This window comes from Clytia hemisphaerica, unplaced genomic scaffold, assembly GCF_902728285.1.
Source record: "Clytia hemisphaerica strain Z4C2 unplaced genomic scaffold, Clytia hemisphaerica genome assembly, whole genome shotgun sequence".
Taxonomy (NCBI): domain Eukaryota; kingdom Metazoa; phylum Cnidaria; class Hydrozoa; order Leptothecata; family Clytiidae; genus Clytia; species Clytia hemisphaerica.
Window position 1 is genome coordinate 1,612,139 of NW_027103674.1, and position 26,147 is coordinate 1,638,285.

At 34.2% G+C, this 26,147-nt stretch overlaps 2 protein-coding genes across 2 annotated transcripts; one reads left to right on the forward strand and one right to left on the reverse strand.

Moving 5' to 3' along the window:
- Positions 1–179: 179 nt before the first annotated feature.
- Positions 180–19,268, reverse strand: LOC136803472 (membrane-bound transcription factor site-1 protease-like; the record flags this gene model as incomplete). The annotated part of the gene is given in 25 exon segments (XM_067060212.1): positions 180–299; positions 676–900; positions 1,719–2,039; positions 2,386–2,465; positions 3,772–3,867; positions 4,337–4,413; positions 4,710–4,847; positions 5,130–5,174; positions 5,558–5,605; positions 6,555–6,651; positions 6,830–6,893; positions 7,416–7,516; positions 8,186–8,260; positions 8,454–8,530; positions 10,245–10,347; positions 10,766–10,833; positions 11,060–11,176; positions 11,597–11,706; positions 12,045–12,155; positions 13,125–13,173; positions 13,594–13,653; positions 13,797–13,824; positions 14,129–14,283; positions 14,440–14,591; positions 18,942–19,268. Coding segments are annotated over 25 exon segments (2,632 nt in total), but the record flags the coding sequence as incomplete, so codon positions are not given.
- Positions 19,269–21,379: 2,111 nt separating this feature from the next.
- On the forward strand, positions 21,380–23,268 carry LOC136803464 (uncharacterized). Its single transcript, XM_067060199.1, has one exon. The coding sequence runs from the start codon at positions 21,409–21,411 to the stop codon at positions 22,420–22,422; it is 1,014 nt and encodes a 337-aa protein (XP_066916300.1). The 5' UTR covers positions 21,380–21,408; the 3' UTR covers positions 22,423–23,268.
- Positions 23,269–26,147: the final 2,879 nt, after the last annotated feature.

Below are 26,147 nucleotides of genomic sequence, written 5' to 3' on the forward strand. Positions count from 1 at the left end.
TTTACCCTAATTCTGCTGTATTAGCTTCTTTTTTGAAAATTTTCTACCCAGGATATTTTAATTCCAACCCCCCCCCCCGCTTATTAAGTTTTGAGATTTTTTCCAAACCCCCACCGCTTATTCCAAACCTCCCGGCTATTAGGTACCCGAGAGTAAATACTAATGGGAAGTGTACATACCTTCAAGTCGAGTTGGCAAGTCTGATTCGTCGCTGTGAAAGTGTTCTTGCGTGCCTTTGAAAGGAGCATCGCTAAAGTCCAAGGTGTAGTTCAAAAATTTATCCATCAACCAGAAGCAATCTAAGATAGAGGATGATTAAAATGATTAGAAAAATCGATAAATACAGCATAGGTCTTTAACTGGATTGTCAAGTCGTTATTGAAATTATTTAAAATTCAGTATAGAAGCTTCTAACTTCCTAATCACTGAACCGAATTCATAAAGTGACACATGAAATTTAAGCTTGACTTTCCTCTTTACGGTGAAAAAGTAAAGGTTAGATTTAATACATCGGATTGGCAAATAAATTTTCCTTCAAAAATACACGAAACGATTCCCTTTAAAAATGCACGTTGAGACAACTAGTTTGACTTCATTTTTGTATTGTAAAAATAAAAATCGGAAATCTAGCTTGTTTGACATGAATGATCGAAATTAGATTTTAATTTATCTTACCTCTTTCATTTTGAGCTGAATCGAAACAATTGGAATCTCCGTAAACCACAATGCGACCAGCATGGGGTTCGTCTTGAGGCTGATAAAAACCCAATACGGGTACACGAGCTTTGCTGTCCGTTTCACCAGTCAATACCTCAGCTGCTTGATCAACCAGTTTCTCAGCTTCAATAATGATACCGTTGGAAGGAAATTTCCCTATGCTTGTCCCGGAAGAATATAAAACTGTGGAGAAAATGAGAAGGGAAGAATATTAGGTTTTTGGTCTTGAATGTTTGAGTTAACAGTCAGTTATAAAATTTGTTAGGAAAACCTTAAGCAAAGTCAAAAAAGAGGTATCAAATTATCGCTATTCTTTTATAGGTAATAATTCATACTATTTCAATGAATTACAACCCAATTAAGCTTATTTATGTTGAATAGCATAAACAACTAGAGATTGGGGAAAATAGTCAACCAAAGATCTGAGAAAGTTTCCTAAAAAACTTTCAGTCAAAATTGTAAGAAAGTGCTCAATTCGGTACCCCTTTCGACGTATTTTTGGACTTTTTTCCAAAAGTGAATTTGATTTCTCAAACTTATAGTTTTAGAACCATTGAACGTAACTTAAAAATTTACAAGCAACATTTTATATTTGACTTTCCGCTTTGAAATTTAATGCGAATATACGTGTGTAAAAATCTCACATTTTCGTAAACACAGTTAGCTATCAAGCCTTTAAAAATATTATTTCGTGGTCCACCCGATATCCCCAATATGTACTTGAAAATGCTCTACGGCTACGGCTTCAAAAGCAAAAACTTTTTCTCTGGGTGGTAGAATTAATCCCCCATCACTGGTCCTAAAGAATGTATTTATGATATTCATGACATAACAGAATTTTCGACAGAAATATCCCGGTTTTTTCCAGTAGTAGAAAATTTAAGCTAAAGAAAAATCGTTTAAAATTTGTCACTACTGGAAAAAAGACTGGGCTGCTTCCGTAGAAAACATTACGTCATGTATATCATGAATATTCTAAAATCCAAATTTAAATTGTAAACCTTTCTTCCCGTCTAGCGTGATGTCACCGCGATAAACTTCCGACGTCAACGAGATTCCCCATTTTGAAAGTAACTCGTTTAATGCTGGTACGTTTGCACCACCAGTTTGTGGTACCCACCATTTTCTTGTGTTCTCATCGAAAAATTGGATTTTCTTCATGACTTCTTTGTTATACCAATCAGCGAGGACAATGAGAGAGAGTTTATGTTTAACAACATCATTGTAAAGTTTGAGTAGTTCGTCAGGGAAGTATTCCTCTTCCAGATCAGGCAGGATTAAAACACCGTAATTTGAAGCGTCGAAACAAGTGAATGGTGTTCCTAAGGAGAATTAAAAAGTGATCGTTGATAGATTTCATGGAGTCAATATTTCAGAGATAACTTAATAATGTAAGTGTCCAAGGGGTCAGTTTTTTACATTCGAGAGTGCTAGCGTTGCAAGCTGACGAATATGCGCAGCTCGACTTTGTGGGTTTTACGACCTTTATTAGGACTGATTTGCCGACCAAATTTCAATCTTTCAAGTGGAAAAAAAATTCCTACCCTATATGGACTTAATCAAAAAATGATTTTTTCCAACCCTTAAAGGGACTAACAGGTTCGAAAAATGCACCCTTAAGGACGGCACATACACATATCCTTTTCGATTTGAATTAATTATACCTACCCAAGACTTCTACATAATATCCTTTATTTCTGAGATGAGTGTACAAGTCTTTGTAATTCGTGTGAATGTGATCAGCATTCCTATAAATGAAAAAAGCAATACAGAACTGTTAATTAAAACCAAAACCCAACTTTCCAAAAGAAAATGTTTAACAACTGAACCCAAAAACTAGCGAAACAAACCCCAAGAAAAAATATACGGCAAAGTCAATGGTATAAAAATCATTAATAGAAAATAGATCAAAACAATTGCTCGAATACTACAACTGTCCGAGCCTAGTGTAAAAATTGCCATTTAGTACGTATCCACCAACCTAATGCCACACACCTAAATAACATTTGATTTTAGAATTCTAGAAACTTAAGAGTGTAAAGGTTTGTAAGGCTTCATATAGGTCAGTGAAACCTGATATTGTGAAGCGTTAGGGATGAGTGGTTTAATCTAATAAAACATTGGTGTAAGTAAAAGTCTATTATACCCTCGTGTCACAGACTTGGTAGGACCACCGTTCCGCTAAAATCATCAAAAAACTGATTCCCGCTTGAAAAATATAGATTTTCATCTCCATTGCGTAAACACTTTATGAAATTATTTGAAAGTCCCCACTGGGTATTGAACAGTAAAAAACACAATGTAAAAAACACGATTTAAAAAATCCAACAATTTTCCACCATCATCGGTACCTCGCTCCTAAATTTCATCCCTACAGCCTGAAAGGTGGGGCCACTGGAGTCACTTAAAAAGGGACATTCGAAGATACGAGTTTAAACTCAAACCATACAGAAAACATAGTTGGAGGTACTCATCACAACGAAATACTGTTCAGAAATAAAGCAAGCATAATAAAGAGTACCGTCAACTGCTCTAACTTGGGACTATCTGACAAAACATGGGACGGCAATTCTGCCACCATTTCACCGAACTTCCCAAGTCATTTGATTTGAGTTATCGAACGGCGTATTAAAAAATACACGATTTCTCTTTCACACCGAGTAGGCTTTTAAATCGAAATATGAAAAAAAATCCGTAGTGGAACACACGCGAGTGTCTGTGCACTCTAAGAGGAACGAAGAATGATTGATAAACTTGGTGGAGTTATCAAAACAAATTTGTTGTCAATGAGATTTAACAGTAAGTAAAAATACAGGCCAGATATCAAATTAGATATCGACTAATCGTCCCAAGTTAGAGCAGTTGACGGTAGATAGAACACCTTAACTTTGAAGCTCCAAAGGGGCTAGAGAGGAATTTTCAACCTTTCTCAAGCAAGAAAAAGTGAAACCTTAAGATTTGTGCCGCATTGAGAATGATGGATTGAATCTTAATTACCTATCGAGAAATTTCGGAACTAGCCCCTTTTAGGGCTTTGAAATCAATGGCACTTACCAGTCTAATGGATTTTTGATGGTCTTTAAATTATCTCTTGGAAAGTAGCCAGAGGGATAACGCAAATTGTGATATTGGTCCCATAAAATACGTTTGCTAAATATGATAATTGATTCTTTAATGTTTAATATAACAATTCTTGTCAATTAAAGAGAAGGATCAAGGGTAAGTGAAACAATCTAGAAGAAAAGAGTCACACCCTCCCCTACATCCGGGTAGAAAGCTATCCAAAGAGAAGCCTTCCGGTCGCATATTAACAGTTGACGCTCTCTAATTCAATTTTCAAGTGGGGTTGTAGATTTTCATCGAGTAAGGGAGCGTATAGAAGAGCAGAGTGTTGTTCAAACGACTTTCTTGATGACGGTGACTTTCAATATTATCGAGGTAATGGAGCGAATCGAATAGTAGAACGTCGAATTAGAGAGCGTCAATTGTATTCACTTATTCGAAAGCTTTGGTTTTTGAAACAAAGACTTACATCTATGTCAAACTTTGGCAAAAAAGTTCCTGAATTGCATTGCATTTGATTAATTTTGATGAAAATAAAAAAAGGGCAAAAATCTACCTTTTAGGAGGAGTTGGGATAATTTTCACTTTCAGCGGAATGGAAATACTGGAAATTTGCTCTTGTCCTCCTTCAACCTAAAGAATAATTATAAGACGATGTAAATTTAATTCACTGAAGTTTAATTGAAGTTCTTAATGTTCACTCCCTGTCCTCCTTCCACCCAATGGAATACGATGAGAAAGTGTAGATTTCAGTAGATTTCATGGAGTACAATACCAATGAAGTGAAGTTCTTTAAAAAATTGCCAAAAAGAAATTGGTTAGCTCACCTTTAAATGTTTAAAAGCATTCTATCTACCGAGTAGAAGTGAAACCCCAAAAGAAGAAGAATGTCTGAAAAGATTGGGTTGACAAGTAGTGGAAATTCATACCTCAGGTGGGGAAGTGACATTAAATGTAATTATGCCTTTTGCAATACCGTTCCATTCAGATGCTTTCTTTGATGCGCTGATGTGGACGGCAAAATAACCAGACCAAGGCCAGAAACGATCAGGGTACGTAAAAGAAAGCTGGAAATTAAATGGAAATGGAATGAAATAATATCATATTCAAAAATAAATGCAGTGCTCAAAAGTAGTATCTTTTAACAGATCTTAAAGGGAAAACTTCGTCATTTTAGTGAAAGCCTTTGCCACCATTCCCTTGAAGTTGACTAGAAAGGTCTTTTGCCGGTGAAATCTTTCTCGAATGCACAAATAATAGATGCCTGTCTTTAAAAGGGGGAGAGGACCACAATAAATGTAGACAGAACCCTACAAATAAAATTCAAGTGTTAAACAAGCAAATTGTACCTCGATCATGTGACCATGATCTTTTGAATATGGTTCCCATAATGGCTGAAATTACAAATGCAAAAATGTGGATAAATTGAGCCTATACTGAAGAGGTATAAGCAGTAGCGACAAGAGGGGCGCAAGATTTGTGTAGGAAAGCAGATTTTTATGACACAGTAATTATCTTTTTAAATTATGAATAAATAATTAGTGTCATAAAAAATCTGCTCTCCTACACAAATTTTGCGCCCCTCCTGTTTACGCTACTGTATAAGAGTATTAATATTATATAAGTAAAATATTGTACTAAAGAATTATTTTTTGTAATTATTAATGTTTTAAAAAAAAAAAAAAAAGAAAAAACAGGTCTATGGAGTGCTATCGTTTTATTGCACACGCTGCAATGTCTGGATTTTATGATTTAATGAAGAAATGAAATGTAATACCTGTCCCTTTATTTGTCCTGTCACACCCATTCCATTTAAAATGGTCACCTAAACGAAATCAGGGTTTATAAGTAGCAAAACAAAAAATAAAGGAAATCGTGAATGCAAAAAGTTAGAAGAAAAAACCCACCACAGCTTGTTGTACCTTAAAGGAAGAAATTTTAGCGGGAATTTAATTTGGCCGAAGGCCGAAAAAGTTTTTTAGAGGGAATTTAATTTGGCGGAAGGACGAAAAAACTAAATTTGGCGGATGGACGAAAAAACTAAATTTGGCGGGAATTTAATTTGGCGTTTGTTTGCTGAAAAATTTATCCTTAAAATGGCGTAAAAACACCAAAAAAAATGTAAAAACATCATATTTTCAAAAAGTTTGATTTGGCGGGAACTTAGTTGGCGGATTCTGGGCGGATTCTGGCCAAATCCGCCAAATTTTTCTTTCATTCAATATTTCTTCCTTTAAGGTAGATCTTAATTTTCAGTAGACAAGAATTCAAAGAGAAGTCTTAAATTATCAATCAATACAGTATAAGTAGAGTCTCTACAACTCGAACTTCTATAACTCGAATGTTTCCTTAACTCGAACTCGAACAAGTTTAATGGTCCCTTCAGTTAACAATGCATTATAAACCTTAATTTATAACTCGAAATTTCCTTAAAGGGATTATCAGATTACCTTTTATGGTCCAGAAAGACACATCTAAATCTTTTTAACCCATTTTTTTTCCAAAGCTGAGATATTTGAATTTGAAATCTGTAAAAATGAGTCTTTTTACAGTCTTTACGTTGAATTTCTATTGTTTTCAAATAAAAATTTGAAAATTCAAAGTCGAATATCTCAGTTTTGGAAAATAATTGGGTCAATTTTAAACTTTGGATGTGTTTCTTAGGACCACAAAAGGTATCTCTAAGCCAAATATCAAAAATCATCTGATAATCCTGTATGTGCTCGAATTATGAAGATTCTACTGCACTGTACTGTATAATCATTTGTACTTACATTTACTACTATAGGCATGGCACCATGATATACCGGTTGTGTGCAATATGGCCACATATACGGACATTCAGTCAAGTCAATATAACTGGGACTCGCACTAAAATTTTGTAAGACAATGAAAAATGGTTATAGTGTTGATTAACTTTATAACACAAATTATAACTTAAACATGTTTATAAAAAAAGACTTTATAAGACTGTGCCAATTTTAACCATTTCAACAACAATCTAAATCAGCATTGGTGTCCTTTAAAAAAGGAAAAACATAATTTCTACCTTGCATGCGGCTTGTAATGGCTGAGTGATTTGTATGCTCGAAGTAAATCTAATTTTCCGTGCCCTATAAAAATCAACATACATCAAAACCATCAAAAAAGAAATTATATCTATCTTTCAGTTTGGTTGGACTGGACTTTTGTTTGCTGCCATCTGATCGACGCTTCCTCGAAACCAGCCGACTCAAAAAAATTGATTCCGTTTTAAGATGAAATCCAAACCTCCATTGTGCCTTTCTCGTTTTCTGTCTTAAGATATCTTAAGCTTAAGCATTGTAAATTCAAGCTTGTAGCTCTTCTCTTTCGTTTTCATTTCAAAATCACCCAAATGACAAAATGTAAACTAAACTTTTATAAAATCGTCAAGATAAAATCTTATCTTTTTCCGATTCATCGATCGACCTCCAAAATCTAGGGTCGGGTGACAGCAAACCAGCATTTTTTTAAGTCCAGCAAAATTCAAATATTCATAGAATTTTAGAATAACAATCTTCAATACAAATAATATTTTAAAGTTTTAAAAGGAACTCTAGACACTCAAAATTAACAAGAATATGAAACTTTCCCTGAATGAACATTATAAATACCTTGCTCAAACATATTAGCTCCTTGCAATCGATGTGCTGATGATATTAAGGCTTGTTTTACACTAGCAGGATTGATGCTGACGTTTTTGTGAAGTACAGAGCTAAAAATGAAATGGAAAATTTGTGAATGGATGGTAACCAGTGCAACATTTCATCTAACTAACATATTTTTTCTAATGTTGGATGAAAAACTTTAAAAACGTTAGCTTTCGAATATTATAAGTATTTGATCTTGCCGCAAATGTTGGACCAATATTTGATGGCGAACAAACTTAAAAACACGTTTTTTTCTTCTTCTTTTCTGTTTTCCTTTTCATTGAAAATCTTACATTGGCACAAACCAGCGAACATTTCATCCAACAACATTCGAAAATTGGAATGTTGGATGAAATGTTGGACCGGTTTGCCCTGGCCTTTATCATTGAATATGAATTGATGGACCTATGGAGTATCATGTAAATATAGACATATGTACTAGGAGCACTGCATCAAAATGCAACCTTCAACCGCACCCTACTCGAATTTAAAACCTGGTCAAAAGCAACCATGATTTTAAAATCTAACGATGTGCAATTTTTGTCATAGAGAAACAACAAGATAGAATCATAGATTTCCGAAACATCCAAAACAGCTGTAATTTAAGTAGTTAAGTGTCAATTGACCTGAGTCAGCCTGAGGGAGGATCATCATTTACCTGTCAGAGACAACAAAACATGAGACAACACAAAACAGGGGACATTTTTGGGGTGCTTCCTTACACTCATTCTTACCTAATCAAGAGAGTTACAGCACCAGCCACTACTGGAGATGCAACACTGGTCCCTGATAATGTACGACATCCTCCTCTGTGAAAAGAAAGATTTCAAAGTTGGATTTTGTTTTGATTGAGAGTCAAGAGGTAGTATTTGTAGAGCTCGTCCGAAGGTAAAACTTACAACTTTCTTGGTCACGTTGCTCATACATTAAAACAACACTTGTCGTTAGTTTGTATATGGGAAACATTTGGGCCAAAAACCATTATTTAAAAAAAGTACATACTTGAGATTGGAGCCACGAACAGCAGTTCCATAGGTAACAATGTCTGGCTTGATTCGACCATAACCAGATGGTAATTCCTAAAAGACGAAAGTAAACAATATATTTCAATTTCTGTATTACTTTAAAAAGCTCCCCCTCATTTAAACGCCCCTTTTTTCAACACCCCTCCCTTGAGTAAGATTAGTATAAAATGAATGAAAACTTAGATAATTACCCTCCCCTGAATAAAAATGCCCCTCCTAAAAACCAAAAAAACTTCACAATCGCTATATAGTATCCATTAGCAAGTTTATGTATGTGTGTTTTTCAGCGACGGAGACGGTAAGGTTCTAATTTGACTAGATCATGACCAACTGAGGACGACGGTAAATCAGCACTTTTACCGTCCTCTATTTTGCGGGGTTTTTCCAAATCGCTTCAGTCACTTTACCATCCTCAAAAGTGCAAATACATAAACTCGCTATTTATTCTTCAACAGTGGAATGAAGTTTAAGGAAATGTAAAAATGTAATTAGAAATGTTAGTTGATTGCATTTTGAAAATGAAGTTGCAAGAACAAACGATTTTGATTAAGATTTCCATTGAGAGCTTTTGATAATTCTAAGCAGGAGATTCCTTGACAGACAATGAGGGATTCCTTGACAGACAATGAGAGATTCCTTGACAAATAATAAAATTTTTTGACAAATAATGAGGGAATCCTAGACAAACCATAAGGAATCTCTTGACAACAAGTGATACTTTTATGGAAATATATAAAATGAAAGCATATCTATTGGTAGAAATCATCAATACCATTGAAAAAGACTTATGAAAAAAAAGTAAAAAAGTTATTAAACGCTTTTCTTTATAAAAACAATACACTATCAGAAAAACGCACAGCTTAATAAAGAAGGTTTCTAGAAAACAAAAACGGCGATTTCCGGCATTTTCGGCCGGAAAAAGAATTTTCTCAAAAAATCGAACTCTGTCATGTTTTGAGTATTGCGCATACGCATCTTTCTGCAAAAAATCAGAAAAAACTAAGGATGAAAATTCGAGAAAATGTCAAAAAACCGGTTTTTCCGGCATATTTCCAGCATTTTCAGCCGGAAAAAACTTTTTTCGAAAATCGGGCTCTGTCACATTTTAGGTATTGTCATTTTGCATCAGTGTGCAAAATTTCATAAAAAAATATAAAGTACAGCTCGAGAAATTCAAGAAATACTGTCTTTCCGGCGAATATAGGTTGTTCCGGCAATTTTTTAATAGTTCAGGGTTCAAAAATCAATTTCATTGAAAATTGAAACATGCTTGATGGTGGGCATTGCTATTAATAATGTTTTTGAATGAAAAAACAACCAATTATAAGGAAAAAGCCCAATGAAAATTCAGAAAAACGGTGATTTCCGGCATATTTCCGGCATTTTCGGCTGGAAAAATTTTTTTCTCAAAAATCGGACCCGGTCATGTTTTGGGCATTGTTAATACGCATCTTTAAGGAAAAAATCAGAAAAAACTATTGATGAAAGCTCGAGAAAATGTCAAAAACTGGTTTTTTCAGCATATTTCCGGCATTTTCGGCCGGAAAAATTTTTTTTTCGAAAATCGGGCTCCGTCACATTTTGGGCATTGCCATTTTGCATCTTTGTGCCAAAAATCAGAAAAAACTAATGAGCCAATCTCGAGAAAAGCTGGTAACAGACGGACGGACGGACGGACAGACGGACGAACAAAGGTTAATTTATAGGACCTCCAGGTAGGTCCAAAAAGTGAGATTTTGTGAGATAATACCATGTTCCTAAACCTTACCCATGTTGTCATTCCGCGTGATGAGAAAGATGCAATGTGATCATCGAAGTCTATTCCACCCACACCAATCACATCCATTTGATCAGCTGGATTGTTGAGTGTTCTGAAAATATTACAAAAAGGTATATAGCTATTATAAATATAAAGCTTCATCAAAAAAGTCCAGGAAGATTCTAAAACTTATGAATTTAAAACTTGGTCTCGGAAAAACCTTTTCTTTGGCCCAAATGTTGTGACTGCTTTCACTGTGATTGTAAGAAACCCTTGTTACACTTTGACATAGAAACCCGGCCCTTAACTAAGTATTATATAAAAAGTCAATCGAGTTTTGAAAAAGTAATGTTATTCTTTCTGTGAATCAGTTTATATACATTTTAATACCATGCATTTCATTATAAATATATTCTATGAAGTAATGGTATTTTCCTCGAAAATACAAAGGCTTAAAATCGGTGGATAGATTTTCCTTTAAAAATACAAGCCAAGCAATAGATTTGAGGCAGAATGTCGAAATAACATACCCATAAAGTGGGCCATCATTACCAATGGCAGAAACCATGATCACATTATTCGCGGTCAACTCCCAGACCTATTATGTCAAGTAAAAAGAAAATATAAATTTAAATCAAGTACTTTTTGTTTGTTTGGATGGCCAGAAAACATGATTGAATTTTTTATAGTAAGCCAGTGCTTTAAGATATCTGTTAAAAAGGTTGTTTGATAACTTTAGGCGACTTGCAACTCATCCCACACTTCCAGTCTTTATGTTTCATCAAGATAGCTTGCATGATCAGCAGATACAACATAAATCTCACCTTTTCAACAAAAGGTTTATCCATGAAATCTGGACCTCCTATACTAAGATTAAGGACGTTAATCTTCTTCAAAATTGCATAATTAAAGGCATCTAAAAACCATGACGTATATGACACCTGGAAGAGAAGAATTGAAAATAAATCAAATTTTGATCAATGATCGAAAAAGTATTGTCAAAATCATTGTTTTATTTAGGGGTCATCCATATAGTATGTACGCAAAATCTTTCCCAAATATTGGATACCCCCTCCCCCCTTGTACGCAAAGAACAATAGAAATGACGTCATTTAAACAATAGACGTACGCTTTTGTCCCCCTCTCCCCCCTTCACTGCATACGTACTATGTGGATGGCCCCTTAGTCAATTGGGCTTGAATGTGACTTCTTAAGCGATTTAAGGTACCTGGGAATTGGACCCATCTTGGTATGGTATTACGCGAGTGGTCTAGTTGTGGTCAAATTTAGATAATACTTCTTAAAAATGGCATCAAATCAATATTTCAATATTTTCGATTTACATCCTGTTACTGACAAACCTGTTTACTGGTGAATACTCTAAAGATGAACAGGTCAGCTTCAGGTGCAAATCCTTTACAATCTCTATCACTAGCGATCACACCAGAAACAAATGTACCATGACCAACATCTAGTAAAAAATAGGATAATGTATACAGAATACTAAAAGAGAAAATGAAAAGTAAAGGGAGAAATCACAAAAGTTTTCCTGAAAGAATTTAACCCATTCAATAACAAGAAAATTTCTTTGCAGTATGAAATAGAAAATACCCTGCATTGTTCTATAATAGTAGCTTCAATTAATAAAAAAGCCAAAAGTTACACAATCATAATTGATCATAACAAACATACTAAACCCTTGGTTGAAAACCGCTTGTATTATTATTGTCTAGCCATGTCCCCTTACACAATTTTAATTTTGTTGATAGGTGTATTATATTGTAGAAAACAAAACTATTATTGTCTTACCATCATTGAACTTTTTCTCATCAGTCCAATCAGTTCTATCTTTCACGGTCTTGAAGTGTGGGTGGGATTTGGGAAGACCAGTATCAAATATAGCAACCTTCACACCTTTTCCTAAAAAATTAGTTCAGGTATATAATTATAAAGGTACAAAAAGTACACTCATCGCAGGGGGGGGCAAGCAGTTAATACATGAGACCTATGACACTTAGTACCGTGGTGGGTCCTTTTCTGAAATTTGCAAATTAAAGTTAAAGGGGGTGGTGTTAAGACAATTTTAGAACTCAAAAAGTGTATTAACTGCAACTAACTGTAAAACTAAAATTTGCTAGCTCTTTCTCTAGAACTCAACATCAAGCTGCATCAACCCAGACCAAACCCAAATTTTTATGTCTTATCTCAGCATCAAATTTTGTAAACATTCGATTCCTTTCAATCAAATGTTCGATTTAATTCAGACGTTCGAAGACGTTTGTTATTATTTGGCACTTCCTATAAATTTAAAACTAAGCAACCATGCGAAAACAAACCTAATAATCTTTTTCTGCTTACTCAAAATCTAAAATTTTTAACTGTTGCATGGTTTAGGTCTAGCAAGGGATTTGCACCCCAATTTACAAAAACTTAATTTGAATTTTCTAATGACAGAAATCTGTGACATAAGTAGTCTCAAAATAGTTAAAACCCCTTGCATTGCATCAAATTAACAGGAAAATACACAGTGGACCTACATGGGATGGTTTGTTGGCTGCTGCAGACTCACTTTGGGGGTGGTGTATATATTTATTGGGACAAAAACAGTTAATACACAGTGTACTAAGTGTCAAGGGGTAGTGGTCCTTTTGAAAAATTTCAAAAAGCAGTTAATACACATAGTGTTGTGTATTAACTGCTTGCCCCCCCCCTGCTCATCGAATAACAATATTTCAAAATTTACAAAAACCAAAAGATATTATTATTAGTATTGTATAATTTTGTGTTCAAAATCACTCTACAATGAGAAATCATATGCATAAAACAATGATTGTAATCTATGAGTGCATAAATTAATAAAATATTGTAGATCAATAAAAATAAAAATACCTTTATGACCCAGAAGCCATAGTGAGTTGGCTTGCAGTGCATGAGTTATCTAAAAAAGGGTAGCGACAATTAATAAGGTTCGCCATATAAAAAGAGTGTTCTACAACAGGAACAGAATGATAAAGCAGCATCAAAGAAAATAAAAGTGTAAAAACTCTTGTGCTGAGACATATTATAAAAAAATACAGGATTTAGAATTTTAAATGGCCATTATCTTTCTGTGTTTGAATGAAATACCTTGTTGCAGTATAAGTTTTTGCTAAGAATCTTATACTCCATCCGATAATAATAATTTGTTGAATTCGACTAAGTTTGAAAATCATCAAAATATAGTCTCTAAAGTCTAGCTACCTTCCAACCAATAACATGTCGATGTATCCTACGAAAGATGATATGAACCCTAAAGGGTTGCTTTTATGAGCTAAGCTATTTTAGATGTTAAAATCAAAATTCTATTAGTCTTTCTTACTTGTCTTGGGATGGTCCTTAAAATTTTCCTTGACTTGTGATTCAGAATTTGATCAGAATTCTAAAAACATAAAAACATAATTTAAACGAAACGAAACAGGCTTTCTTGACACATGCTATTTCTACCGTGTCTAATTCTTTAACCAAATCCATGTACAATAGAGCTAAGATGAAACTTTTTGTAAACTTTTTATGTCCACTTACCAAGTCCAATTTGGAGCGCTTTAAATTTCTGAAAGAGAAAATGAAATGAAATTACGTGTTACAAATTGTTACTTCTAAAAATACTTGCCATTCAACTTGAAAAATTCTCATACAGTACCCTCTCGTTTGTGTTAAATCAGTCTAAATGCTATTAAATTTTAAAATTTATCTACACTCATTAAACAAAGCAAAAGTAATAATTTGCCTGCATTATGAATGAATGAACATCAAAAGGATTAGAGGAGTGAAATTTAGATACTAACTTGACCTGGCTGGTAGTCATTTTAAAAACAAAAGAAATTGAATTATCTAAAAAAATAAAAATCAAATACCCTGGCTCTTTTTTATCTTCATCTTCAATAGGGTGATCAGCATGATAAGGATTGACATTCTTTAGCCTTCTGGTGACCTTCTTTTGTTGTGCGACACTTTTAACTACTTGTGAAGATCGCAACTCTTGTAAAATATCATCTGTTTCGTTCCAGATCTAGGAACCAAAATACATACAAACTTGAACCAGTCTTTTAAGACTACTATAATTAATCTGAGACCCTTTTTGACAGAGCATGCCCCTCAATAAGCATATTATTGTTGTAAAATAATTTGTTAATTAAATGACATCTGAAATATATAAATCACAAACCTTTAAAAGAGAAAAATCACTTGGGTATTGAGAACCAGGGTTTGATCTTTCTACAACTTTCCAAGACTTCTGTGAAAACTTTGCAAGAAGATTCGTCAAGAGTGGATAGTACTGATCAGTATTGTGATAACCAGAAAACTTCACGATGAATTCTAGAAATTTAATTGCATCACAGGTATAAATACTTAAATTCAAATTGAATAAATAGAATTAGAAATAGTTTATCATGGATAATGTTCTTGTTCTAGTAACAACAAAATTTAGAGTACGATTGGCGATTAATCACAAGTAACAAGGAGAAAATTGTCAGTAGCACAAGTGAAAAGTCATGATGAGTCAAGATTTTGGATGGACTTGATTACCTACCTCGATCCTGTTAATTTTCATGGGCCTTTTATTTTGCCCGGATATTGTGCACAAAAAATAAAAGGCGCGAGTGAGTGAATAAATAAAGCTTCTGATTTCATGCCTTGTGAATCGAAGTAACGAAAGTGCCAAATGATTTTCAAATTTTGAAATTTAAAATGAAGTAAAAATTTTCAAATTTTGAAATTTGAAAAATGAAAAATGGAAAATTTTTAGTATTGCTTAAAATTGGACAAAGCTCGTTGTAATAAAAGTGCCAATTAAAGGTTTAAATTTTAAAAATTATATTTGTCACACTTTTTTCATTTATCTGAAATTTAAGAAGCAAACTAATAGAATTATCTTTGAAAAAACATATTCGTGAAATTGAAGGGACAAAATATCCACCTGTTTTTTGCCTATTGTCTCAGATATTAGGCTATATTAGTCGAAAGTAAACATCGTTCTAAACCCCCATAACGTGGTTTCTTTGCCTTATATGGTAAAGTTGATTACCTAAACGTTCTTAAGGTCAAATTATGATGTTACAGTGTGTGCAAATCACACTTCTGCATACTAGGAACAAAAAGTCTATTGACGGGTCACGTGACATTAATCAACCAATCAATTCTCTCAAAGATAGAATCACTCGAATTGCAGGGCTTTAGGTGATTATTGCACTTTTAGTGTACCTCCTGTTGACGTCAACACAGATTGCTAACCTTCTAATGGGCTATTCTAAAAAAAATTATACAGGGGTATTGACAAACTTTTTTCACTAGCCCCCCTGGAAATATTGAATAGCAAATTATCCCCTGGAAATTGGGATACAAACCCTCTGGAAAACTAAATTTTGTGAAAAAGGGCTGGAAAACAACTGATGTCAGTTTATGAGGGGAGAACCCCCTATAAACCTTGAATAACCCCCTTGGAAAAGCTGAAAAAGGAACAAAAACCCCTTGGAAAATCAAGGCTTAGACCCCCCTTGAAAATTTCGTCAATACCCCTGTACAGTTTAAAAATGGAATAGCCCAATTTATTCATACTTAAAATTTAAAAACCTCTTTTGGCACTTTTATTACGTCGATTGGGGTATAAACAATTTTTTTAATTTCAAAATTTGAAAATCAAAATTTTTTTGTATTTTTCATTTTTCAAATTTTGAAATTTGAAAATTTTTACTTCTTTTCAAATTTCAAAATTTGAAATTCATTTGGCACTTTCGTTACTTCGATTCTTGTGCCACCTTTATGTATATATATTTTTCACTAACACTCAAAAAATATCACAGAAATTAGAAGATGCGTGCAAAAATCATTTGCTTCACCTTTCAATTATTGATCACACATTACATTGTTTTACGCAAGAATTCAATTTCAAAATATAAAGGAGATAATATCCAACCTTACCTATCTATGTATAGAGGTTTGCGGAAATGTGTTATTATCTTTCTCGTCACAAAAACAGAGATACTATATACATTTGAAAAAACAAGGGGCCATATTGTGAAATCCAAATTTTTTAAGGGTGCAATTACACGCTTTTATCGCTATTTGAATGAACTAGTCTATCATACATATTTATTGCAGAAAACAATCACATTGTAAAAACTTTCGCCCAGTTTTGTAGAAACTGAGCCCTTTTTTGCTCAAGCAATCTTAACTGTGAACTGGGGTGGGGCTGTAAGCTTGTAAGCGTACAATTGCACACAGGCATAAATTTTAACCAAGCAGTTTACACACATAACACCCAAGGGCCAAGGCTGCAAGCATAGGATTTCTCAGACTGTTATTTGTGATTTCTGCCCAAAAAAAGCGAAAAGTACAGTAGTTTTAAAAGCTAAAAAAGTAAAAGGATAAAAAGTTGTTTATGGCATTTTTCATTGTTGGAGGGACCCCTAAAAGATTACCGTGAAGTCGGGTAACTTGTATCAGTGGAGGGAAACTTGCATAGCCATCAAATGACTGACCAATCAAAGCAGCAAAATTTCAAAACAAATGAACTACGTAGCTCTACTCGCAGCTCTACTCTACCATTATAGAATCTCATATTTGCCGTGCAAGTAATTTTGGCGAGTTACCTTAAGGGTACTTAATTTCGCGAAGGTCAAATTTTGTGAAATTTGATCCTGTTTAAATTTTCCAAAATACAAAATGGCAAAAATTAAATACACGCAAAAAAATTTAAATATAGGCTGAAAATTGCAAAATTTTCAAAAATGAAATTTGCTAACACTTAGTTATTTAGTTATTATTTTTGTCACTAGTTTTGTTACAATTTTTGGTATGTTTAACCCATAACGTGTGTTTCAAGCAAAATCAGTCATTTTCTTTCTTTATTCCCACTTTTTTGAAAATGCCCAATTTAGTGAATTGCGATACTTAATATATACAAGCGAAAATTTCCAAAAACTGGCAATCGGCGCGTCGCAATTTCAGACGTTTCTCGATGGCTGCTCTGTGCTGGAAGTGTAACCTCAAATTTGATAATGATATTAAACATGATTATGCATGACATCACTTTAATGATTACAGTAGGAGATATTCATACATTTTACCATCCATAATTTTTTTGTAAATCAGGTTTGTTTTGATTTAACTTGGTATTTTAATGATCACCAGCAGGACCCTGCTGACGCACCGGACTTAACAAACACCGGACAAGCGAAAATCCGGTGTAAAAGAGAATTTTTTTTACCACCGGACAATTTCTACACCGGACTTAAGGAAGTCGGATGTCCGGTGTCGGAGAAGGATATTTTTTCCCACCGGACAATCAAAACACCGGACATGACCAGTCCGGTGCGTCCGGTGTTTCTTAATTTTTTGTTTCACAAATGTCCGGCGTCCAAAATTCCCTGTATGCAACACCGGACTGACACCGGACTTATTATGTCCGGTGTAGCGAAAGGATACTTTTTGCCACCGGACAAATACACTGGACAGTCCGGTGCGTCGGCAGGGTCCTTCACCAGCCAGGTCATTCATTTGAGGGCTATGCAAGTTTCCCTCCACAGGACCCTGCCGACGCACCGGACTATCTGGTGTATTTGTCCGGTGGCAAAAAGTATCCTTTCGCTACACTGGACGCAATAAGTCCGGTGTCAGTCCGGTGTTGCATATAGGGAATTTTGGACACCGGACATTTATGAAACAAAAAGAAACACCGGACGCACCGGACTTGGTCATGCAGTGTAGACCTAAAGCTCTAAACCAGCATCTAATAACATGAAAACCAGAATATGATTCTTCAATGGGAATCAAAACTATAAAGTGCACTTACAAACATCAATTTGTTAGATCTAACAGAATTAATAACCCCACTGTCATCATTGACAATAAAACAAACGATTTTCTGTCAAGAGCCTTGTAAACATTCCAACAACTTCCATCGAAATGATCTATCACAGCTCAGTCTACCATTTTTAGCGCGGTCCGAGGATTGAGCCGAGAACGCTCCACGAACTCCTGCGCGGGTGAAAAACTTCAATCTGTCAATCATTTTCTCAAGCGAAAAGTACGCGAAGCGATTCTAGCTTTACGATAGTGCCGCTGGACATCAATGGATAGTATTCAATCATCATTATCCCTTTATTTTCTTTCCTAGAACTTTTGCAAAAAAAAGCAAAAATAGAAAAGTTGTATTTTTTACTGCTCTATTCACATACTGAATTTGAAAGATCTTCTATGTGGCGTTTTTTTGCAAACTTCAAAAAACAAATTTTTGTCCCGCCTTTGCGGGACTTTGGCTTAAGTGCTTGAGTGCAGCATAGGGTACAAAGTACAAACATGCGTTTCCCGTAATTTTTGTGTGAAGAGTTAGGTCTACACTGTCATGTCCGGTGTTTTGATTGTCCGGTGGAAAAAATATCCTTCTCCAACAACACCGGACATACGACTTTCTTAAGTCTGGTGTAGAGATTGTCCGGTGGTAAAAAAAATTCTCATTTTACACCGGACTTTCGCGTGTCCGGTGTTCGGTGCGTCGGCAGGGTCCTCCCTCCACTGATGCAAGTTATCCGACTTCCTGGTATGTACTTGAATTGAATGTTAAAACAATGTAATAATGATGTTTTGTCTTTTCTACTAAGATATAAGTAGGACAAGAGTAGAGAGAACACGACTAAATAATAAAAACAATTACCTAATAAAACTTACCATTAGGGACAATAGCTATGTTATATTCAAATGATTTCTCAATACTTGAAGATGTTTCATTCCATAAACAAACAAGCATCAAAAATGCCAAACATCTGGGTATGTTCTTTGTCATTTTGCTCTGATGTGATGGTGTGCGGCGCGGCGCGGTGTTGGAACTTTCTCCTCACTTGTCTCTTGTTCGTGTCACTGCCTTGCCTTTTTAAAAGCTAGGTTTATACATATGACAGAGGTTTTTGTTAACTTTTATACCCATTAACATTTGAAACTTTTATGTTAAGCTAAAAATAAACAAGACAATAATTCAACTTTTTGATTGAAAATCAGACAGATTTTTTAATGTTTTGATTTTCATCTTTCAGGTGTCGCTCGAAAAATAGAAATGAAACTGACATCTTTTTTTCTCCTTGAATGTGAAATGTAGCCTTTGGAAAGAACCTATATAAAGAAAAACGAATTCAGAGAGCACGAAAAGTTGTCTTCAGGGTTATTTTCGATATTTTCCGTGGTTTTACTCTCCCTTTTCGTTTTTATATTAAAGAAATTCATGAAATTTACGCGAGTGAGGCCTTTTTATTTGCATAACAAAAAATAAAATCTTCTCGGAAATCTAAAATTTCTCTCATTCGTCGTTTCCTTTTGAGAAGAGTTGATGCAAATGCACTGGGAAGTATGTAGATTAGGTCTTTCCCCCAGATTGTACCTAATAACCCTAACAGAGGTTGACGGTTCATTATTTGAATTAAGGCAAATATCACTTTAACAGGTATCTTTTTGGGCTGTTTTGTACCTGTTGTGTTATTTGCGAAAAGATTTTGAAAAGCAGCTCTACCATACTTCCCAGTGTGTTTACTTACTTTCCTTTATGGGAACCTGCTTTGTTTGAGGACAAATACATTCAAGGATTTACTTTACATTGTAGAGATACTAGAACCAGTTGCTTTGTCTTCTATGTTTCAGTCAAGAGCTTGTCTCTGCTTTCTCTGCAATGTAGGGTACTTCTTTTACATGATTGTTGTGTTTTCTAACTCGCAAAAATCAAAATGGATAATGCTACTTGCTTTGATCAAATTGAGGTATTTTGTCACAAGCTTAGCCATTCCGATAACCTAAATTGTAAATTTAAAATAGGTTTCTAAACAACTATATATACAATTTTTGTTTGGCTATCATCATAATAGGGAGTTCTTCCGGTAGGGTAAGGATATTGGTTTGCTACCTGGGCTGTTCCAATTAAACCTTCTGAGGGAGAACAAACCTTTTCAGAAAATGCTCTTGAAATTTTACAGATAACCCCTCTGGATAAAAAATTATACTTTTAACCCCCTAGTATACAGTCGGGTGTTTAAGATGAAAACTGCAATTATTGCTCTTTTCGGAAATTATTGCCGAAAACGGCAATTTTTTTAACGATGAAATGCTGAATCAGCAAAATGTGTTGTCCTTTTAAGGGCAAAGATGTCAGAGGTGTTTGAAAATTTTAAAATTGCATCGAGAAAAAGGTTTTTCGGATTTTTAAAAGTGATTTTTTCAATCTTTCGTTGTTCAATAACATGAAAAGTTCTAAAATAATATGTTGAAAGATCCTGCATCGATGCCGAAACACAGCCAGAAAGCCTTCTTATCGCGAGGGTGTCAAATACCACGTGTTCAATAATAAAGTCAACTTTTATTTGCAAAAACGGCAATAATTGCCGAAAACGGCAATTTTCATTTATTTACTTTTTTTATTTTTCTGCTGATTCAGCATTTCATCGTTAAAAAAATTGCCGTTTTCGGCAATAATTTCCGAAAAGAGCAATAATTGCAGTTTTTATCTTAAACACCTGACTGGTATAGTAATTGCTGAAATCAGGTTCCTGTAAATTCCAAAAACTTCATCCCCTCGAGAAAAAAATTTATATGTGTAAATAACCAACCCTTACGACTTCCTGGAAAATTGCAATAAATTTCTTTGACCTTGAGAAATGTTTTGTCAACCCCTACCCCCCCCCCCTCCAAGGATATAAAATTGAATGGTCTCTTAAGTTTTTGCTCTTGTATATCCCAAAAGACAGGGTTGGTTTATTTTTGTTTGCATAATTTCATACAATTGACTTTACAAGTAATAAACAGTATGTAGGCCTGAAATTGTTTGAGAATTAAATGAATTATGATAGATTTTGCCCCCCTGTCAAAAAAGCAAATTTTAAAACCCACATTTTACACTTATCTTTGCCTATATATATTTTAGGACAAGTTTTATTGAAGGCGCAATTTAAAATTTCTATGTTTTCAATTACACTGAATTCTAATTGTTTTTATTTCAATTAAATTTTAAAATTAACCTGAATCAACTATGGAAAATACTGATCCGGAAATTTTATCTTTATTTTATAAGAGTTATCTTATTAATATGATCCTTTCAACAGAAGATTTTATTTTGATTTTTGAGAATATTTCTTCTCTAGGATGTAAAAGAAATGACATGAAAATGGTTGCACCTGTTGAAGAGCCAGATTCACCTGATGGTCCTATTTCTCAGCAACCTCAACAACAGCAGCGACTCAATGAGAATCTTTTAAGTCTTGGAAAACTACGCAACTCTACACGGTCTAATGCTTCCATAAGTACAAATGGAACAGTTGAAAACTTCCCCCCTGATAAGGGAGAAGAATCATTACCCCCACCCCCATCATATGATGCTGTAGTCAGGATACAAATCAAGGCCGATACTGTTTCATTGCCTTCAACAAGTCAGCTGCCAAGATATAGAGATGTGGCAGGTTTGGCTGATGCCCCACCTACCTACCATTCATTGTTTTCGGACAAAATGATGAGAGCTATCAATCCATTTGCTGATGACAGTGATGTTGCCGCAGACTCATGTGACGCAATAGTTCAAGCAAGATGCAAATTTGCATCAGTTTGTTTCAACTTTTTGTTATTTGTGTTTCTGATTACTTTTGTTTTGATACTACCAATTGGCATGATTGCTATAGGTATAACCTTTGTTCATAGTTGTCCAGTGCAACCAAGGATTCCTATTTATCTAATTGTCTTGGGAATCTTTCAAATGTTGGAATGTTGTGGACGTTTAGGTTATAAGATTTTTCAAAATGGCCAAGAGCGTAATGGTTGGCGAGAACGTTATCGTAGAAAAGACCCTCTTGTTTACTTTGTTATTGTTTGGTTTGTAATAGGAAGCATGTGGGTTTATCAAACGGACCCAAAATGCAAGGATTGTACTGAAAAGCATACTTACACCGTGCAACCTGTTTTTAATACGACCATTGGCAATTATTCTACCATGACTGTTGTCACTACTCCTAGTGCAGTTACAGGTAAAGTTGAGCCAGAGGTAACACCAACTCATTATTGTGATGCAATTATTTATAATTTTGCGTTCTGGATTATCACAACATATTATAGTGTTATTGGCTTCTTTTGCTTGATGCTCATTATTGATGTTTTTCTTCGGACAATCAACAGATGTTGCTGATCACAAAGAAATTGAGTTAAATTGTGTTCATTATGTTATGACCACTGCCAGTCAATGAACATCTTAAGGGCTACTTGTAACACTAAAGTATAATGACTGAATGCCGGCAATATATCGAAACGGTGTCCACAATATATTGTCAGCTCGATTTGCAATTTGCCGACAATAAAGGGGGGTTGTTCACAGAAAGAAAATTCCTCTTTATAATAGAGCAACTGTTGTTTACTCCGTATATTACGTTTCGAAAACTATATTGTCGAATATTGCTCACTGATAAATTGTATAGTCTAAGTAGCCCTGCTTTATATTATCATAAAATTTGGAGATTATTTCTTCATAAAGCTGCTTGTAATCGTCTTTATATTTAAACAGCTGTATGATTCTACTTATTGTTCAATATTTTTTTTTCCAATTATCCTCTCTATAAACTCCAATGATTTTCGAATTTCAAAATGTATTTAATGTAAACTACACGCTTTTTTTTTTATAAGAATACACTTTATAAGAATGTCCATGATGAAAATGGCCAAAAAATGAAGAATATGCTAAGAATATCACTATCATAGAATTTTGCTACTCAAGCTAAGAATGCCATTTTTAGACAATTTTTTAGTCAATTAGGATCCTAACCTAAGAATGCTGTAAGAATATTTTAGAATGATTTTCCCAAAAAAGTTAAGAATATCCATGATGAAATGGATTTACACCATTCTTATAAAAAAAAAAGCGTGTATCATCTTTATTTGATATCATATGTACAAATATTTTTTGATAAATGTTAATATTGTAAATAATTTGATTTAGATGCTCAATGAATTTTCAAACAGTATTTAGATAATGGGATAAGACTTGTTTTAGAATTTTTCCCTGCTTTTCCCTTACCAAAAATATGCAGCGTGTCCAGAAAAAAGCTGAGCAAATTATATAAATAAAGATCAATAAGAATATTTTACTCTAATTTTTGTCCCACTGAAATTAACCACAAAATATTGTGCTGTTTAATCCATCCCAACTGGCTGAAAAAATTCTACCGGGTCTGTTAGAAGGGGTCTGTTAGAAGGGGTGTCTTAATACCCCAGCGCGTTGATTATCTTGGAAGATAAAGAATTACTCTTGTGTGCTTAATTTCTTTTTTGAAAATCAACAAAATAGGGTGAGTCATAATTAAATGCCATTGACCTGATTTTACTAAAAATCCTTAGGAAAATGAAGGTTTTTTGGCTAATTTTGGCACTTCAAGTAGCATAAAGATCAAAAAATAGACGGGTCATTATAAAGTGATATGCGGATTTTCACCTTTTTCGCGAAAGTAAATGTCTTTGAAAATTCTTAACAGGACAATTCGCGAAAGTTTATGCTCGCGAAAAATTCTCAAAAAAAAATGGAAATCTCGAAAATCTATAAAACCTCGAAATCGTAATAAATATCAAATTTTTGACATTTTCTTATCCTAAAATCTCTTTTTAAAAAGTCGAAGAGAACTTTTTCATTCGAAAATTCTCATTTTTATTCAACGATTCGCAAAAGTTTATGCTCGCGAAAAACATTTTCTCCTCAAATTCGCGAAAGTAAATGTTGTAAATTTCGCGATTTTTCGAGCTCACGTAAGTTTGTACGCCTAAAGTACAATTAAGGGCTCTGGTCATACATAGTGAAAAATCAATTTCAGAATTTGAAGATAAAACCTTATGTTTTCGCTCCTTTGACATGTTTAAGAACAAACTGCTTTTGAAAAAATGAATTTAAGTAATTACATCATGAGTAATTAAGGAATAAGTGTGGCATGGACCTTCTTAATAAACGTCATAACGACGCTATTCATATACTTTTCACAAAAAAAGCCTAATCTCCTTGAGGAAATCATTCTATTGTTTCAAACTTTTTTTCAGTTATTGACAAATAATTTCTTTACTTAGATTTTTTCGGAAACACTTTCTATATTTGGCTACATCCCAAGTTATAGCCGTTTTCGTATGAAAATTTAGTGGAGAAAATTGCCAGAAATGAGGTTTTTTGGAGATTTTAAAGGAAAAATACTTCCACAAAAATTTTCCAAAATTGTATTTTTAGATACTAAATAAATATATCACCTGAACCAAAAAAAATACCAAAATGTTTGATTTTTACCGAGATAAGGGCTTTAAAAGCTGAAATACTCTTCTTCGAAAAACTCTTCGTTTTCTTCTTCATTTAATTTTTTCATTTCAATTTTTCGATTTTTAAATTCTAAAAAGGTAGGTTTAACAGGACATATGAAAAAAGTTATACATTAACCTTTTTAAAATGCAGAAATTGCCATTAAAGTCGGTGTAAAATCGAAAAATTGGGTATGTCCAGAGCCCTTTAAGCACACAAGAGTAGGCTTAAACATCACACGGCCTACTTTGTCAACCAAATTTTTAACAAAGAGGTATATGAAGTAAAACAGGAGTTAAATCTGGCGTTAATTGGTCGTCAAAGTTTTTTGATTTCTTAAATAAAATATGTCAAAAGAAATTCTAAGGCTCGTCTGATAAATTAAGACTCTAAATAGGGGGTACTAGGTTTGCGAGGTGACTGGTAGGTCCTAGCCAAAAATTGAAAATCGACCCTTAGAGTTAGAGGAGATGATAAAATTGGCAGCGTTTTTGGGAGAGACCTTAGACTTTTCTCAAAATCCTTGTCGATTTTCACTCGATTTCAAATTTAATTTCGCGAAAAAGGCTAAAATTCGCAAAAATCGATTTATAGAGTAACATTTTATAAAAATATTGTGTAATTCCCCTTGGAAAATTCAGAGAAATAAAATAGCTAACTAATTTTCCTTGAGAAATACAGAGAATGCAGAATGTTTAAAGAATAACACTGTCCTGCTATAATGTATAAATATCTTGTGTTGAATTTCCTTCAGGGTACCTTATCGGGGAAAACTTCGTCGGTGAAAATTTTCATCGGGGAAAAATTCGTCACTTGCTGGTAGTTGGTAAACGCATTAAGGCCGGGGAAAATATTCGTCACTTGTCCAAAATTTCGTCACTTTTCCCCGACGAAGTTTTCCCCGATAAGGTATTCCAAACTCATACTCATTTATTTCACTTTTGCGAATTGAAGGAAGAATCTTTGTTTCCTCTAAAAAAGCGAAATCTGTTACCCTGCCTGATGTATGGACATTACTTAATAGTTCTATTTATACTGAGACGAGCAATTTAGAAAATGAGCATAATGGAGGAGTGTACTTTCCATTCATGTTTCAATAAATAGGATCTCCTCCACCGGGGTTTGCCTCCACAGATCACATTTTACAAACTACTCGTCTCAGACGATTTTTCCGTCTCAGTATAAATGGATCCAATCTTTTTTGAAAATCGCCATAGAGACGATAAGAATCCAGGCGAGTCCAGGGCTATTCTCCTCATCAATCAAAATAAGAGATTATGCATGGGAATGAGGCTGGATATTCCATTGTCAAATAGAACAATAAACTGACGTTATTTTGATGATTTGTTTTAACAACTGCAATGTTTGTCCAAGTTGAGCATATTTTTCATTGACTTCGACTTCCACCCAAATATATTGTTACTTAGCTTTAATTCGAATCTTTCTGTAGTTCAAAGATTCAAAGCAATACTTTGGTCTCCTCAAGTCCCGGGGGGGGGGTACTTAGGCGAAAATGGGTGCTGGGTATGTGCGTGCCTTAAGGATCGGCTTTTCACCTTCCAAAGTCTTTCTAAGGGTCGGAAAAATTC